Here is a 15,896-nt window from a genome sequence, read left to right on the forward strand (position 1 = left end):
TGGTTTCGAAAACCGGTTAGCAGCCCTGTTATATGCAAGCAAAAAAATTACATGATGGTCGAATAATTTGTTTTCGAGTTATCACTTCAGCAAATTCGAAAAATGCGTTTAAAGCTAAGCTGATTGAACTGGGCGGCTACCCTTTAAATGGCTGTAACTCTAAAGCTATTTGAGCTATCGATTTGAAATTTTAATATGTAAGTTTTAAAGGTATAAACTATCGAAATATGAAAAAAATATAGATTATTTCAAAATTTAACTCTAGATGCGTCCTTAAATTGCATCAAGAATAATGACAAAATTTCCGTCGAGAACTGAGATGAGCGAGATGTTGCCGCTCTTTTCGTGGGTCTCTAAACTTGAAGTGCTCCAAATAAAACTGCTGTATCTGAACGCTGTCTAAATGTACATATGTATGTCTAAATATATTGTTTATGTGCGCTAAATACAAGCAGTGGAGCAAATTCATTGATAAGACTCTCGTATTGTGTACATACATACATGTAAGGTTGTGTTCAGCTACCGCTCACATACCATAGCAGAGTAAAATGCCGCCCCTAAGTAGTAACAACAACCCTGAAACATAGAAAACCATGCGACAAAATTAAATTTGTTCGAGCAAGAATGAAAAAAATATTGTTTTTTAAAAGCGACAGCGGTCAAGAGAGGGCTGTAGCGCTTGCAGTGGAGCAAATTATAGCGTGACTGCAACCGGCGTGCTCAGAATATGTATGTATGTATGTGCCGATATGTAAGCACTTAAATTAATAGCAATAATAGTAGCAATAATGGGCAATAATAATGTGAGCATGTGTTTAAGAAGCAGCAGATCAGCTATATATATTATATATAGCTACTATACATTTGACAACACATATACACACATACAAAAAACGAACGAGCGCGAAATTACAGTAAAGGCAGAAGACTGCCCGCGCAAAAGAAGCTATTGTTATTGTTGGCGACGTTAAAGGCAAAGCAGTGACTTGAAGGCCGCATGGACTGAGTACGATTGGGTTTTTCACTTCGAGACAGTCAGTCGAAAGTTCGTATATTCATACGAGCATAACCTATGGTTCACATACACACAAACATACAAACAAACACACGTGTGAAGGAATAATCGTGTCCCAGTGTCGTAGCTCATTTATTGCGGCTTCTGAGTTTGTTTCTCATTTTGACATTGCTTTTGTGCTCTTCTGACGATTGCCAGTTAGTCTTGAACAAAGCCGCGAGCCGTTAATGTCGATCTGCAGCAGTAGTCGACAGACGTCTACTTTCCGTGCCAGTAATCAGTGCGTGTGGATGTGTGCGCGTCGTATGGAATGACTGTCGTCCTTTCCTACCTGATACCGCGTATTCAGTCTTTCTTTTGCGCGTCGCGTCGTTCTATCGCGTGTCATATTCGTAACTTTGTATTTTCGTATTGTATAACCGGTCGCCTTATTCTTTGTCCGACATTTGCCGGGTGAAGCCGAAAAGAAAGCAGGCGATACACCGGTAAACTGAACTTTAAGAGCGGCATCTCTTGCACAGCCATACGAACATAAACGAGAGCGAAATCATGTAAAATATGCTTTGTCAATTAAACGAAATTAGCGCGTTGTTGTTGTGAAGTTGTGGTTGAAAATGAAAGTGAAAAGCAAATTTACATCATTTCTGAGAAATAAAATTAAACGAAATTTTTTAAAATTGCATATGCGCTTGCAAATGTGAATCATTTGCCTTACAAGCTCGTTCGCTGGTGCTTGACTCACAAAAGTTGATTGTATATGACCTTTATGCAGAGCTATAAACATAAATCTTAGGTATAAGTACGTAAATACACTCGTACACATTCTGCTGTAATGCCTTACAGTAATAAATAAAGCCAGCATAATTATCCGCATAAATTGATATTCACTTGTGAGTGCATCATGTGCAATGCTCAGCTGATACTCTTGTTGGTGTTGCTACTGTGCTCGTTCTTATTGGTGACGGCGCTTTTGCTGCTTCACTCAAGCGAATTAGTAGAAGCACAGTGGTGGCAGACAAAAAGTTCGACACACTTGCATTTGTTGCTGATTGCACTTGGAAAACGAGGCTAACAAATATGTGGATAAATCTAAATTAACTGTTCGTCCGCATTCGTTCCGACACATATACAAATCACTGATGCTTTGCAACAGCTGATGGGGTGTATGTGAAGATTTTACGCGGCAGAAACTCAATTGGAGGTTTTTGCGTAAGCAAGATCGCCGTGAAAAACTCGCATGACTATATATAAATGTACATATATATGTATATATATGGTATAATATATATGGCTATTGCTGATTCAAAAATAGCTTTTTAAATTCAACTAACAGGAATGGCAACTGACAAATCATAAACGAAACGAACTGTCAAACTTTCCCCTCATACATGACGTCACAAACGCATGTATTTTTTCTGTTAAACACACTCTAAGCAAGTATCAAAGGTGAACATATCTAATCTTCAAGTATTATAGTTAGAAATATTATATAACTGCATCTGCCACAAACGGTCAGCAATAAGGTAAAAGCTTAACTAAAACCGAACGTATTTAAACGAAAATTAGAAGAAGATATATGTACGGGTTCACGGGTGCTTAGTTAGTCGTAAATCGTAGTAGTATGCTAGCGCCATAAAGCACTTGTATGCCATTCTACAGTTAACTACAGTCATACTAGCGGTTACTTGATAATTATACCACATAACGCCGTTATAACATACACAAGTACATCATTAGTCGTAAATAGCACAAAGTACACGTAACCCCAAACTCAAGCGCGATAAAGATCTTATTTTATAGTACACTGCAAAGGCGTATCTATGTAGCTTTACAGATAGCTGTTTTGGTTACCGCGGCTAAAACAGTTAAAGATAATAAATATACTGCAGAAATTGAAATAAACAGTAGCAAAAGGTATACTAATCTTAGCAATATGCCACAATAGTTGAAAGTCTGCTGTCTCGAATGCCTCAACTGCCTATCAGGTGTACTTAGTGCCCTTACCCAGCAGTGAATTGTCATATTAAACAGGAAAAATACTAGTTACTAGTATAATCAGTCTAATACTGAAGACTGACGAATATAAATTTGGAATTGAAAATTGTAACTGGTTTTTCTGAGATATTTAAAATTAGACTTCTGTAAGTTGGGTGTAATTCAGAGCAAAACCCCAGAAATGCCAACTAGTAGAACCAGTGATATGCGAAGCGCGCCAGCTAGTCGTATGGAAAAAGACAGTCGGCTGACTGGTTCGGTATGTGTTTCGTACTAGTTGTGAGGTGTAACTAGTTGATTTTCCTGCTGGGTATATATGAGTGCACGCACAAATGTACCATATTGTTGACATGGGCGGAAGTTTACCTTATCTACCGCCGGAGCTACAATGTCATGCAACTACACACACATACTTGTATATATGTATGTGTTCTTGTTGAAGCTGGTTCACGTTGTAGGCTGCGAGTTGGGCGCTTTATTGCTTTTACATGCTCGCATGGAAAATAACAATTGGCAATTAAATAAAGTCGTAGAATCGTAAAGAATCACTTACGCAAGAGATGTATGATTCCGGTTTCTTTCAACGCTTCCTCAACAAATGTGCATGTGTGTGTATGTGCGTAAAATGATCAATATGCTCGAGTGATCTTATAACGTCACATTCGTTTATTGAATGAATTTCACTACTCTCTGCAGCGCCAGCGGGCGACTGTTGCTGTCACAAAGTTGTTGCATACGCTAACCACTTTTCCCGTTGGCGCAGGCCATGAAATTAAATCTTTTTTATTTGAGTTTGAAAGTGGCAATAAATGCAGCGGCATTAACGGCACACGTAGCGCCGCGCCAGCAATAAAAAAAACGGCGGCAATGACAAAAAGTAAGGCAGAAAGTGCGAAAACTAAAAAAATGCACGAAGCAATAAAAAGCCTGCGCATGTAAATATATATTTGTACGTTTGTATGTATGCAAATAGTTCTGCATGAAAGGTGCGCGTATGTGAGGTTAAAAACCAGCCTTTTAAGTTTAAAGTGTAAATTCTGCAGTGCTGGTGCAATTCCAGGAGCGAATTCCCAGCGCTCATTGCAAATTCATTGCGCAATAACGCAAAAACCTCATAATACAGCGAAAATAGATAAAATAATAAAAAAATATTAAATGCCTCGTTTGAAATTTCAATCTTTAAACGTTTTTTTTGTTTCTGTTTTAAGTTACAGTGTGTTAAAGTGAAAATGCCAAGCACTTTTGCGCCGCTAAAGTACCAGTAGCATAAAAACAACCTAAGTGAGTGTAATTTATAAAATAGCAGAAAGCAACAAAAACTGTTAAAGCCCAAAGCAACTCTCTACATTGAATACAATAAGTTGATAACCATAAAAAGCAACAAACATGTTTGGCATTAAATATTTAACAGAGTCCCATTTAAAGGGCTTCGATCGATATAAGGTAAGTTTAATCAATATTGATATTACATAAGCGCCATTATTTTAATAATAAATCGTATCATTTTGTAAAACACTTTTGAAAATCGAGTTAGTTGATTGCAACAGATTCAATAATTGAGCTTTGTGATTTTCATTGCGCGCACTGATTTTGTTGAACAACGTCATATATGTGTTAATTGTTAAGATATGGGTCAAGCAATTGTAAATATGAGCGATTCTCACAAATCTAAGTTATGTTTGTATGCATTTAATATTTGTCATTTTTATTGTATAAAGAAAAACCAAGAATAAACTATCAAATTTATAGACATAAATAAAGACACAGCAACGCAGTAAATAATCAATTATCAATGTTCTATTTAATTTGCAATCACGCCACTGAATTTAGTATTGCCAACATACATCGATTAAAATTAGTTTTTTTTTTATTTTAAATTAACTTGTGGTACTAAATATAAATATAAATTGAATAAAAAATAATATTTTGTATTTAAGAAAATGTTTTTTTTTTAACACAAGCAATCTTCCGAAGTCTCTGATTAATTTTCCGTTCAATATTTTACGCGTGATCGCTATTATTAAAACGTAATTTTGAAGTATGAACACAGGTACTTCGGGCAGCGTAGAAACATTCTAAATAAAACATTAATTTTTGAAAAACAGGATATACTTTTTCGTATTGCGCTCAATGTTGTTTAGAAAACTGTCGGGAAAGGTTTTAGGTCAAAGTTACTCATACGCCATGCTTTCATTTTCACACTGTTACCATTCAAGTTTTTTAAATAGTAGACTGCACAATCCACCTATACCGTTCTACAAGCTATACTTGACACCGCATCTAACTAATATAAATATTTGTAATTATTATAAATAAATAAGGCTTGCTATTTACGTCTGCAGTCAGGAAATATTGTCTGTAAACATGAGCAAGTGCCACGGTCAGGCGCACACGAAAAAATATTTATGCCACTGCATATATACATACATATATAATATTTCTGAGCGCAATGCATGTTTACAACAATTGACAATTAAATTTAAATTGATGCTTGGTGAATTTGCATGAATGAAAGTACAACAAGCAAATTAGTCGCATCAAAACGTCAAAGGCTGATGGATGAGTGGATTAGCGAGCGTATAAATAGCGCTTTAAAGTGCTTGTAAAAATCGTAAACTGCGAAATAATGTATGTAGATTTCCTCATAACGCTATTCACTACACTTATAAATACACATATGTATATGTATTAGTTGATTACATTTTTCTCGCGGCTGGCTTGAACGCACTCAGCCTTTGTTGCATTGGATTTACAATGAATATAAATATGAGTGTGAATGACAAAAATAGAATTTACAGCATGTCAAAGTGATAGCGCTGCTGTTTGACGGCTGCTTGTGCACGCTTCAGAGCGCTTATCGACAATTTGCTCCTCCGTTCGCTGGCAAAAGTCATTGACCACACACAAACATAAGTTGAATACTTATATGCATGTGTGTATGTATATATACACTTGCACAATGGGTGTCACAAGCAACACTTCCAAACTCACGCTTGCCGCCGAGTGTGAGGATGTTTTTGATGTTTTTTATACAAAGTTCTGCTTAGAAATTTTAATTTTAGCTCTTTGAAAAACTGGTGTTATGAATACGAAGAACATTTAAAAGATTGAACTATGGGTACGACAACGCCAACTGTTGCTTTAAAATTAAGCTAACTCAGTTTAGTAAAATTAGTGCAACTGAGTAATTAACTAACAACTTAACCAATAATGATACCGAAATTGACCATTTAAAAGCTTTACAAAACACATTTCCTTATCTCTAGTGAGTTAGCCACATTTATAAAGTAGATTTTAAAAGGTTAGTACATGGAATCCCACCAGTTAAGCCCTAATTATGCCACGACATTTTCCAAAGACATTTTCCTTGCACGAAAGCGCTTTTCCTATCGTGGATGTGAGCGTGCTTTCAGATTTGAGAAACTCTGACGGCAACCATAGCCAAGTTATAACTTTTTTACTCTTTTTTTACGAAACGAAAGGATTGCATAAGTATGGCACCCACTTATGTAGGTGTGCATACTCCAATATATAAAATTCCATTTTCGAGTGTGTGAGTATGCGCCAATTTCATTTGTTTCAACAATACCTTGAGTGACTCTCAGTTTGAAATGTTCGTGTACAATCGAACAGAACAAATATTGAATTGTAAAATAATCGATATTAAGCGACGCAAAGTTTATTAGCGAAAGCCATATGCCCCCTCCCCCCACTCCAACTTTTTTTGTGCATGTTAAATGCACAACAACACGTTTCAGTGTTCGTTATATTTTCCATCGACTGTAACAACATTGTAACAAATAAAGAAATATTTACTATATATTTGATGAAAAGGGAAATATATATTTTTTTATAGATTTAGTGCAGTTAAAATCAATAACTTTTTCTGTTGATTTTGTTTTTGCAACACCGACTGTTGATTCTTGCCACCGCTTAAACCAGTTTATTTGTGTATTTGCAACATTGTGTGCCCTATTTGATGAAGTGCATGCTGCAGAATGATTTAATCACCGCAAATATATTTTTTGCGCTCATTAGCAGTGGCAAAGAGAGCTTGGGTTGCTCGCTTGGCATATGCTCCTAATACATGTACACACATACACATATGCACTTGTTTACTAATTAACATATTTAATGCATTAATTTATTACAGCAATGGTTATAATCATTTATGTAGTAGTATGTGCCAAGCTTAATTCTAATACAATTAGTTAGGAATACCAGAAACAATTAGACCGAGTGGCACAGCTTTTAAAAGCTGTGTTCGCTGTAAGCTTTAATGTCATCTGCATTTTAATTTATTTTAATAACTAAATAATTCAGACATTGAAAGTTGCCAATTGTTTAACCAAGATTAGACTAAATAACACTAATGCTAACTGCAGAAAAAATTGACAGCTGAAATAATTATTGAGTTCAGAATAGCATATACAACATTATTTCGAACGTACGAGGGCGGTCTGATAAGTAAGGGGCGCCGCAATCGCAAGAGCAAATTATTATTGTGTAGTACATTCTTCTAGATGGATACTGCGAAAATTTCGCTCGCGTGTGAAAAATAAATGAGCATAGTTTCTGAGACTCTATTGTGTCGAATAATTCCGCCGATTCGATGTCGACAGAAAAAAAGGGGTCTGATTTATTTGCGGTGACAAAAGTGCTTCCTCACCAGGACCAGGAACCCGCTCATATCTTCGCCAAAATGGTCAAATTAGGTACGAGCTTCTCCCATCCTTGACTTAAACTCTTTTTCCAAACGTAAAAAAGGTAGCCACCACCACGGAAGCCCACTTTGCAGACCTCTAGAACACCCTGTTCTAGAAATTACAATAGTGTTGTGCCAAATTGAAACTATATCGATAAATAAATCGCAATTTTTTCCAAAATTTTTCATTTCATTTTTTGCCTTGTGGGCCAAGTACTTATCGGACCGCATCGTTAGACGGCTACTGACTTCGTTTGCGCTACCAAAAATTTCTTTGAACGCACCATAAATATTTTTCATACAAAGCACACAGACTGCAGTTATTAATTCAACCTTTTTTCACTTGTTTACTTCCATCTCCAGTTCTCCATTGCTAGTAAGCCGGATAGATCTGTTGTGCTGCCGACAGTGTTCAAAGAAACGAAAATGTGTAGCTACATACGTTCGCTTCGACTTGCCATCAATCCAGCCTCAAGTACGCTCTCACAAACGCTAACAAAAAATTCAATTACTGCCACTAGTCAATAATGTAGCACGCACAAAGTACTGCAGGGATTTATTTAAAAATTAATTGAAAGTCGCGGTTTCAGCTGGCACTATTCATGAAAATACAACTACAATGTGCCTTTACCATTTCGATTTATAATTATTTCAGCAATTTTAATGACTTCCTGCCCATCTCGCACCTCTTCCCTACTGTTTCATGTATCTTTATGTGTTTTTGTTTTCGTGTACTTTCAGTACAACAGCATCGACACCGGCTACATCAGCGTCTATATCATGCATCCTTTCTGGAACTGGTGTGTTCAGGTGAGTTTCACGCGAAGTACACTGGAGTGAGTCGGAATAGCCTTTGATCGCAGCAATTTTTGTGTTCAACAGTTTGTATAGTGTTTATATGCGGTGCAAGCGCATATGAAAGTTTAATAAGCTGTGTTGTCTATGTGTGTGTGTGTGTGTGTGTGCTGGTGTGTACATGAGTGGGTACTATTTGGAATCCCTTATTTTTACCGGCCACAGCGTCTAAAACTAAAAACAAACTACTGCATCAATTCCCAAACTGAAATCCACATTTCGGGCGGGCTGCTTTGGCCACAATTGAAGCTTTGCTGTCCCTTGCATAAGCAAACATGGATTTTTACGAGATTTGTTTCAACAAAATGCCAGCGCTGGCACACAGACACTCACAACATAAGCACACGAACACATAACATAACCGAAACATAATCGTGTATGTATGTATGTATGTATGTAAATGGCAAATGTTTTATTGCAGTTCCTACCGAAATGGCTAGCACCGAACCTCATCACATTCACCGGCTTCCTGTTGACCGTGGTCAATTTCATTTTAATTGCATATTACGATTGGGACTTTCAGGGCGCCAACCACGGTGTGCACACGGTGCCGCGCTGGGTTTGGTCAGTGGCAGCCATTAATATTTTACTTTACTACAATTTAGGTGAGTTTCGCAGCACTGTTGGTCGGTGTGCTAGCGAATGCTAGAGAATGCATACTTGCTCGCGATTGCCAAATTTTATGCCTTTTTGTAATATACAATATATTGCTGTTTATCACATTTTTTTTGCTTTAAATTTTTCAAAATTTTTACTTTTGTTTCTTGAAAAATAAATTAAAACGAATTGTGTCGATAATTCATATTCCACAATAACGGGCATTCGTAGGTTACTTATACGAAGGCACCACTCAATTTCTCATCACTGTAACTCATGTTGTTTGCATATGACTCAGTTAAATGTGTCCGATAATTTGGCAATGGCGAAAAGTTTCATATTGAGCGCTATCGTGTGTGCACAAAATTTTGTTGCATACTTTTTAGCGCCGACCACCTTGTATACGTTTAATATGCATTTCACCTCCACTTTGCGCCTCTACTTTCACCGCAGATGGCATGGACGGCAAGCAGGCACGGCGCACTGGCACCAGTGGTCCGCTGGGCGAGCTCTTCGACCACGGCTTGGACTCTTACTCCGCTGTGCTGATACCTATTTATATGTTTTCGTTGTTTGGCACCAACGATTTGCCGCCGATTCATATGTTTTTCGTTATATGGAATGTTTTTCTTAATTTTTATTTGACACACGTCGAAAAGTACAACACCGGCGTGATGTTCCTGCCATGGGGCTACGACTGCACGATGTGGGTAAGCTTACCAAATAAGAAAAACTGCTTTATGTGTATGGTGTAGCAGCAGCGTAGCGTTGACTGCTATGAGCGTTTAATAAACTGCGAAGGAGAAAAGTTATTATTTTTTTTATTTAAACCCAAGCCATATTCCATTGGCGTAGTCCACGTTGGTCTTTTACAAATGAAATATGGCTTGGAACTTAAAAGTTGGACGGTCGGTCTTTGGTTCTGCGTAAACAGTATGCAATATTTAATGAATTATTTGTCAGCACAGAAAACGTTACAAAAAATATAAAATTTTTTGTTTACCCGTTGCCAAGGCGACACTTTGTGTACAATGTTTCATCTGTTTTGTTGTGATTTTTTTTTTGGCATAGACCATTAGCACTACGTAAAGTGCCAGCAAAAAGTGCTCAAAAGTATTTACTGTAAATAAAATGTAAATTTTCTCTAAATTAATTTGACAGGGCGTCAGTTTGATGCTATTCTTCACCACACTAGTCGGCCCGGAAATTTGGCATGCGCGTCCCTTCTTAAACCTCAGTATGGCGAATTTATTTGAGATTGTCTTGATTGGTTCGGCCATGGTGAGCAGTCATCCAATCATCATCAAAAATATTTATTTGTAAGTACTTGTATAATTTCAAGTTTTTTGTATAAAGCATAAACATATACGCATATGTGACATTTTTCAAACATTTCTACACTGTGTAATAAAAGTATGTTTGCAGAAAAAGCGCATATCTCTAGATTTTCATATACATATGCTATTTTCATTTGCAGATCATACAAAAATAAAACTGGCAAAATGCGTCCATTTTTGGAGGCGGCGCGCCCACTCTTCCCCTTCTTGTGGCTTTTCGCAATCACAACATTCTGGGGTTTCTGCTCGCGCAATAGCATCATTGATCTGTCGCCGCGCATCATCTTCATACTCTTCGGCACGTTATTTTCCAATATAGCGGTAAGTGCATGTATGGTATACTTGAATGCGGTTATGTGCATGAATGCATACTTTACTATCTGCCAAATAATGCCTGCCATATTTGATTGTGGCTTGAGCTAGTGAAGTGTAAAGGCAAGTACTTGTAAGTGTTTGTGCACGGCGCGCTTGTAAGTGATAAAGCAAATCGGAACATGAGAAAAATTGAGTCGAAAGAAAATGCATTGCAAGTGGCGAATAACATGTAGACAGTAGCTAGTAGACTATTGGTTTGAACTTGTAAAAAATTAAGCATTTGATATTATTTACTATATAGTTTTCCAATTAATTTTTTCTACATTGTATTATAAACTGTAAAGAGCAGTAGAACTATATCAATTCAAAATGTAAGGCGTTATCGCGTTCGAAGTCGAAACGTTGCATACTTTCAGGGTTGCAAGCTTAACACCATTAATTTCGTATTGTGACTCGCTCAATGTGAAATTAATATGACGAACATATTTCTTGCTTTAAGTTGGCAATATTGCTTATCGCTTCAGCTGAGTGCCACTCACGAGTTTAATGACTTCGCTGCCGTGTTGATGGCGCGACAATATATTGCGCGCTATTCATTTTCAAATATCAGTCACTTGTAACACTTTTAACAGACTAGCTTCCGCGAGTTATATGTGTTCTAATATTTGTATTATTATTCGCTGCATTTTTCGTAAACAGTGTCGTTTGATAGTGGCGCAAATGTCCGATGTGCGCTGTGATGGCTTCAATTTGCTCTTTTGGCCACTCTTGGCCACAGTGGCGGTCTCCTGTTTTCCCTGGTATGAGCAGTGGCTGGGCTGCGAAATTAGCGCCGACATGGAATGCTGGATCCTGCAAGCTTTAACGCTTTTCGTCACCGTCGCACACCTGCATTACGGAAAAGGAGTGGTTAGTACATACAAACGACTAAAAATTTAAGAAAAAGGGTGACTTAAATGTAACACTACTCTTTAATTTACAGTAAAATTTTACATGAATAAAATTTTTTTCAGAAAATTTGAAATTTTTTTCTACTCAAGAAATCGCATGTTGTTTTATTGTTAATAGTCTGCATTTAAATTTCTTTTTCAGGTTTGCGAGATGTGCGACCACTTCAACATCCGTTGCTTCAAAGTAAGAGACTCTCCCTATATGCAACAAACAATAACAAATAACGTACCAAAGAACTTGCCAGCGGTAAACAACTCTCATATATCAACACAATTAACCGAGTCATTATTGAGTAAACGTTCAGTTAATAACAAAAACGGGCCAATTCAAAACAATCTGTCATAACTCGAGTAATTAACATCATAACCTATTATATAAAATGATACAATTGGTTTTAACGTCACGAATTTATACCCCTTGTCATATATAATACAGTTTAAGATCTCCATTTATTACTAAGCACGAAAATTGAGGAACATTTGAGTGTTTTCTTAAGTTCCCGCTATATACGTATGTATATATAATATAAACAGAATTATGTACCAAACGTACATACATACTTATATACACAAAACTGAAATAAAATACCGAGATCTAGCAGATTTAAATATACGTAATTTAGTTGCAGAATCAAGGTATTGATGCACGAGTATAACTTTATCGTTACTGCGATCGTTATTGTTGCAGTTTTTGAGAGCGATATTAAAAATTAAGTATATATTTATAAGATTTATTCAACATTTTTGACTTCTCAAGCATTTTCTGCGACGAAAAGTATGCAAATTATATATATATGTAAATAAATGTATTAGTCAATAAATTATTTATATGTGAAAGATGGTTAATTCTATTTTTAGTAAGTCTCATAAGCACTAACGCATAATATTAGTGGGAATATTACAGTATAATTAATACTTGGCTGTACTAACAATAAAACAACAACGACTATTAACTAGAACATAAGCTAGCATATTGAAGGTGTAGTTAAGATAAATTTGAAAATAAATCAAGTTGGTATAAATATTTGGAAATCACAAACATACATACATGTGTTTTCTACTAAAATTGAAAAAAACAAAAAAATTAAATTTTTTGGGCAAAATAGTGATTGCAATTTGATACACTTCATATTTTGCTAGTCATTATAGAATTACATAACTACACATATGCAATTACACTACACAAATCTATCAAATAATATTTAAACTCAATGAAGCAAAAATAAAGATCTTCATTGAGCTTATTTTATTATTGTGTTTCTTGGCGTTAGATACAATTTTAAAAAGTCTTATTTATATAATTAAATGTATGTGTGTATGTTTGTATGTATCGTCACACGACATGCGGTTCTTTTTAATTGTACAACTCAATATATGTGTGTGTTTATATATTATGGCTTTCTTTTCAAATAATTCAAATAATTTTATATGCACAGATTGTTGCTGTTCAAACACAATAATCGTAGACAAAAATGTTTCTGTTTAAGTATGCAAAGGTCACAAATATTTCGTAGTAATTTCTACCATTACTGTTTGCTTACGAATCAGATTTCTTTTGCCAAAATACGGCCGTTGGTATAACGTGAAGTATTGCACTATTTAAACAGAATTATTATTTGTTTGTGCTTTCTACGTTGCACATATACATACATCTGTATATTTGTGCTGTCAAAGCGGTATTTTTATTTATTTTTTCGCTTTTTATTAAATAGGCAGCGCTATAATTGCTGCAAACACTAATTGCTGCATGCTTCCGTAATGCCGAAATGGAAATTTAATTATGCTCATAAATAATAAACTCCCTGTTAGATTTGCATTGAAGTGCGCGTTTAATGCATTAAATGGACATAGTATATGTGAAGTTTTGGTTGTTTGGGTTGATTAATGTAAATTAATATTAAACAGTTATTCATATTTTAATTAAATTATTCTAGTGCAACAACAATAACTTATTGTACAAATATAGTAGCGAAGATAAGTAAAATAAAGTTTGCTTGTTGTTTAAAGCTTCTAAAATTGCATGCAATACAATGCCAGTAATGAATCCTTTTAAAAATACTAAACATTATTTTTCATTTCTATTAGTTTGAGTATCAAGAACACATATGCAATTAAAATGTAAGCTAAATGCATATTAAATATAATAAAGTCTGCATTACCGTCCTATGTTTTTAGATTAAATGTGCTATTTCTCAAATTATCTTTTGCATGCAATATTTTCTCACTAAAACGACTACTACATATATGCATGCCGACCAAATGCGAGAACCTTTGTAGAGTAACTTAAAATATAAATTCTCTCTTCTTGCATATTTTGCTTTTAAATTCGCCTTAAAACTTTTATAGATTACAAAGCAAACGGAAGTAGCGCGTGCGACAGCATCGCACGACCACGAACTACGACGCAACTCAACGCCGGTTTGAGAGCACTTCTGCAATGAAGACAAGTGCCACCGATGCACAAATCGAAACCAAAGCGATAATGCCAAAAACGATATTTAATTTAACTTCAAGGCACAATTCTAATGCCGTTACTATCTTATCCGCACAAAGCACTTAAGTGCCATATAAACAATATATGTAAAAGTAAATTTATTTATTATGCACAACTATTTGTTCTAAAAACGGTAGTTTGTAAGTGACAGCTCGTAAAAGATAAATAAATACAAGTAAATTTATCTAATTTGTTGTCTTTTTTTAAAATTATTTTATTGCTCCTTTGCCTCTAGCTCGTCGGACCATATCTCGCGATTTTCGTTGCGTTTTGTTCTAAAAATGTATGTGGTGCCGACAATTTTGAAATTCAGTTTCGTGAATAGTGAAATGGAAGCTGAATTGCCATAACTTATCATAGTGGAGGCATCGTCGCCGGCCTGAGCAAACTGCCGTGACAAAAGTTGCACCATTGCGCCGGCCAGTCCATGCCCTCGGTGAGCATCCTTGACGTGTAGCATGCCGAGCAGTCCCAAATTGCATCTGTTTAGACAATAGAAAATATATATACAATATATAGTAAAATGCGTTTACCTTATGCACCAGCCTATCAATTCACCACTTGATTTCAAATAAATTCCAATATTATAGTTGTACTTAATAAGTCGCTTGATGAACTCTAAACTGCCTTTTGCTCGTGAATACCAAATATTATCTACAATAACAGCTGCATCTGATGCTAGCGGACGGAATTCATACTCCGTTGAGATGCTGGAAATGTTATCAAAGCTCTCAGTTAGCGACCGGAATGAAATGAAGCATAAGGAAACCGTTGCTAAGATTGCTGGGTCTACGAAATCGTAACGAACCCGCATTTATATCCGATTAAGGGCTGCCAATTAAAGTGAGCTTCATACCTTACTTACCCCACTTCTAATTCTAAAGCCTCTGCTCTGGGCATAAGCATTATTTGTAGACGCACTATGTCGATGTGCAAGTTCAAGTCTGTTAATATTTTGAAAATAGTGTCGTGGTGTATGTCTGGCACGCCCGTCATTTTATATCCACGACTCCAGTCAAGTTGTACTAAGGCGGTTCTTAATTCAGTGGCAGCTTCGGCGGTATCTAAGGCATTTACCATCAATTGATAACGATCCTGCACAAATATTAATATTCTTTTTTAACCAGTTTTAGGTTTTTATTTAAATGCTTTGCTTGTTTGCTTCTTTCATAGCTATGCCTCCAAACCCTCACGCACTCACCAATATTAAATAGAGTCCGCTCTTTCTCCAAACATCTGGCAATGTGTAAATTTGAATATGTTTTTGATGTGGGTCTCTTTCGAACCAGCTGATGTAGTTACCAAGCGTCTGATAACCAATCAATTGAGTTATGCCACATGATTTATACAGCTCACGTATCAATCTCAAATCGTCGATATTGTTTAAAGTTATTAATAGATTTGTCATTGCGGCGGTTATGCGCTATAGAACACACAATTCTTACAGTACTCTTGTTGATTTCGAATGTTACTGAATGCCGTTAGTGATCGTGAGTGTTGTACTAAGCTTCTCAAACATTTTATTCCGGGTTTTCACTAGAAGGCCACATGTAATAATCAATATGTTATCATTAAGTGAATATAAGTTGTAATAGAGAGCTACGATCACTCCTCTACTCCTACATGTGCGTTC

General features: G+C 36.0%; 2 protein-coding genes across 5 annotated transcripts; one reads left to right on the forward strand and one right to left on the reverse strand.

Annotated features, from left to right (window-relative positions):
• The first annotated feature begins 1,202 nt into the window (after positions 1 to 1,202).
• On the forward strand, positions 1,203 to 14,452 carry LOC106621812 (ethanolaminephosphotransferase 1). Of its 4 annotated transcripts, XM_014240806.3 has the most exons (10): positions 1,203 to 1,566; positions 4,219 to 4,453; positions 8,457 to 8,525; positions 8,992 to 9,175; positions 9,621 to 9,877; positions 10,329 to 10,486; positions 10,645 to 10,825; positions 11,519 to 11,728; positions 11,912 to 11,953; positions 14,116 to 14,452. In XM_014240806.3, exons 2-10 carry the CDS (start codon positions 4,397 to 4,399, stop codon positions 14,191 to 14,193), a joined length of 1,236 nt encoding a protein of 411 aa, XP_014096281.2. In that variant the 5' UTR covers positions 1,203 to 1,566; positions 4,219 to 4,396; the 3' UTR covers positions 14,194 to 14,452. The 4 variants fall into 4 exon arrangements, with proteins under 4 accessions (XP_014096281.2, XP_014096278.2, XP_036225258.2 ...); XM_014240803.3 differs by having other exon boundaries at positions 1,205 to 1,566; positions 11,912 to 14,452; XM_036369365.2 differs by having other exon boundaries at positions 1,205 to 1,566; positions 4,225 to 4,453; positions 11,912 to 14,452.
• On the reverse strand, positions 14,351 to 15,815 carry LOC106621814 (uncharacterized). The gene is made up of 4 exons (XM_014240807.3): positions 15,465 to 15,815; positions 15,129 to 15,358; positions 14,797 to 14,973; positions 14,351 to 14,745 (listed from the first exon to the last, which is right to left on the reverse strand). The coding sequence occupies exons 1-4, from the start codon at positions 15,669 to 15,671 to the stop codon at positions 14,478 to 14,480; spliced, it is 882 nt and encodes a 293-aa protein (XP_014096282.2). The 5' UTR covers positions 15,672 to 15,815; the 3' UTR covers positions 14,351 to 14,477.
• Between the last annotated feature and the right edge of the window lie 81 nt (positions 15,816 to 15,896).

The sequence above is a fragment of the Bactrocera oleae genome, chromosome 3, assembly GCF_042242935.1.
Source record: "Bactrocera oleae isolate idBacOlea1 chromosome 3, idBacOlea1, whole genome shotgun sequence".
Taxonomy (NCBI): Eukaryota; Metazoa; Arthropoda; class Insecta; order Diptera; family Tephritidae; genus Bactrocera; species Bactrocera oleae.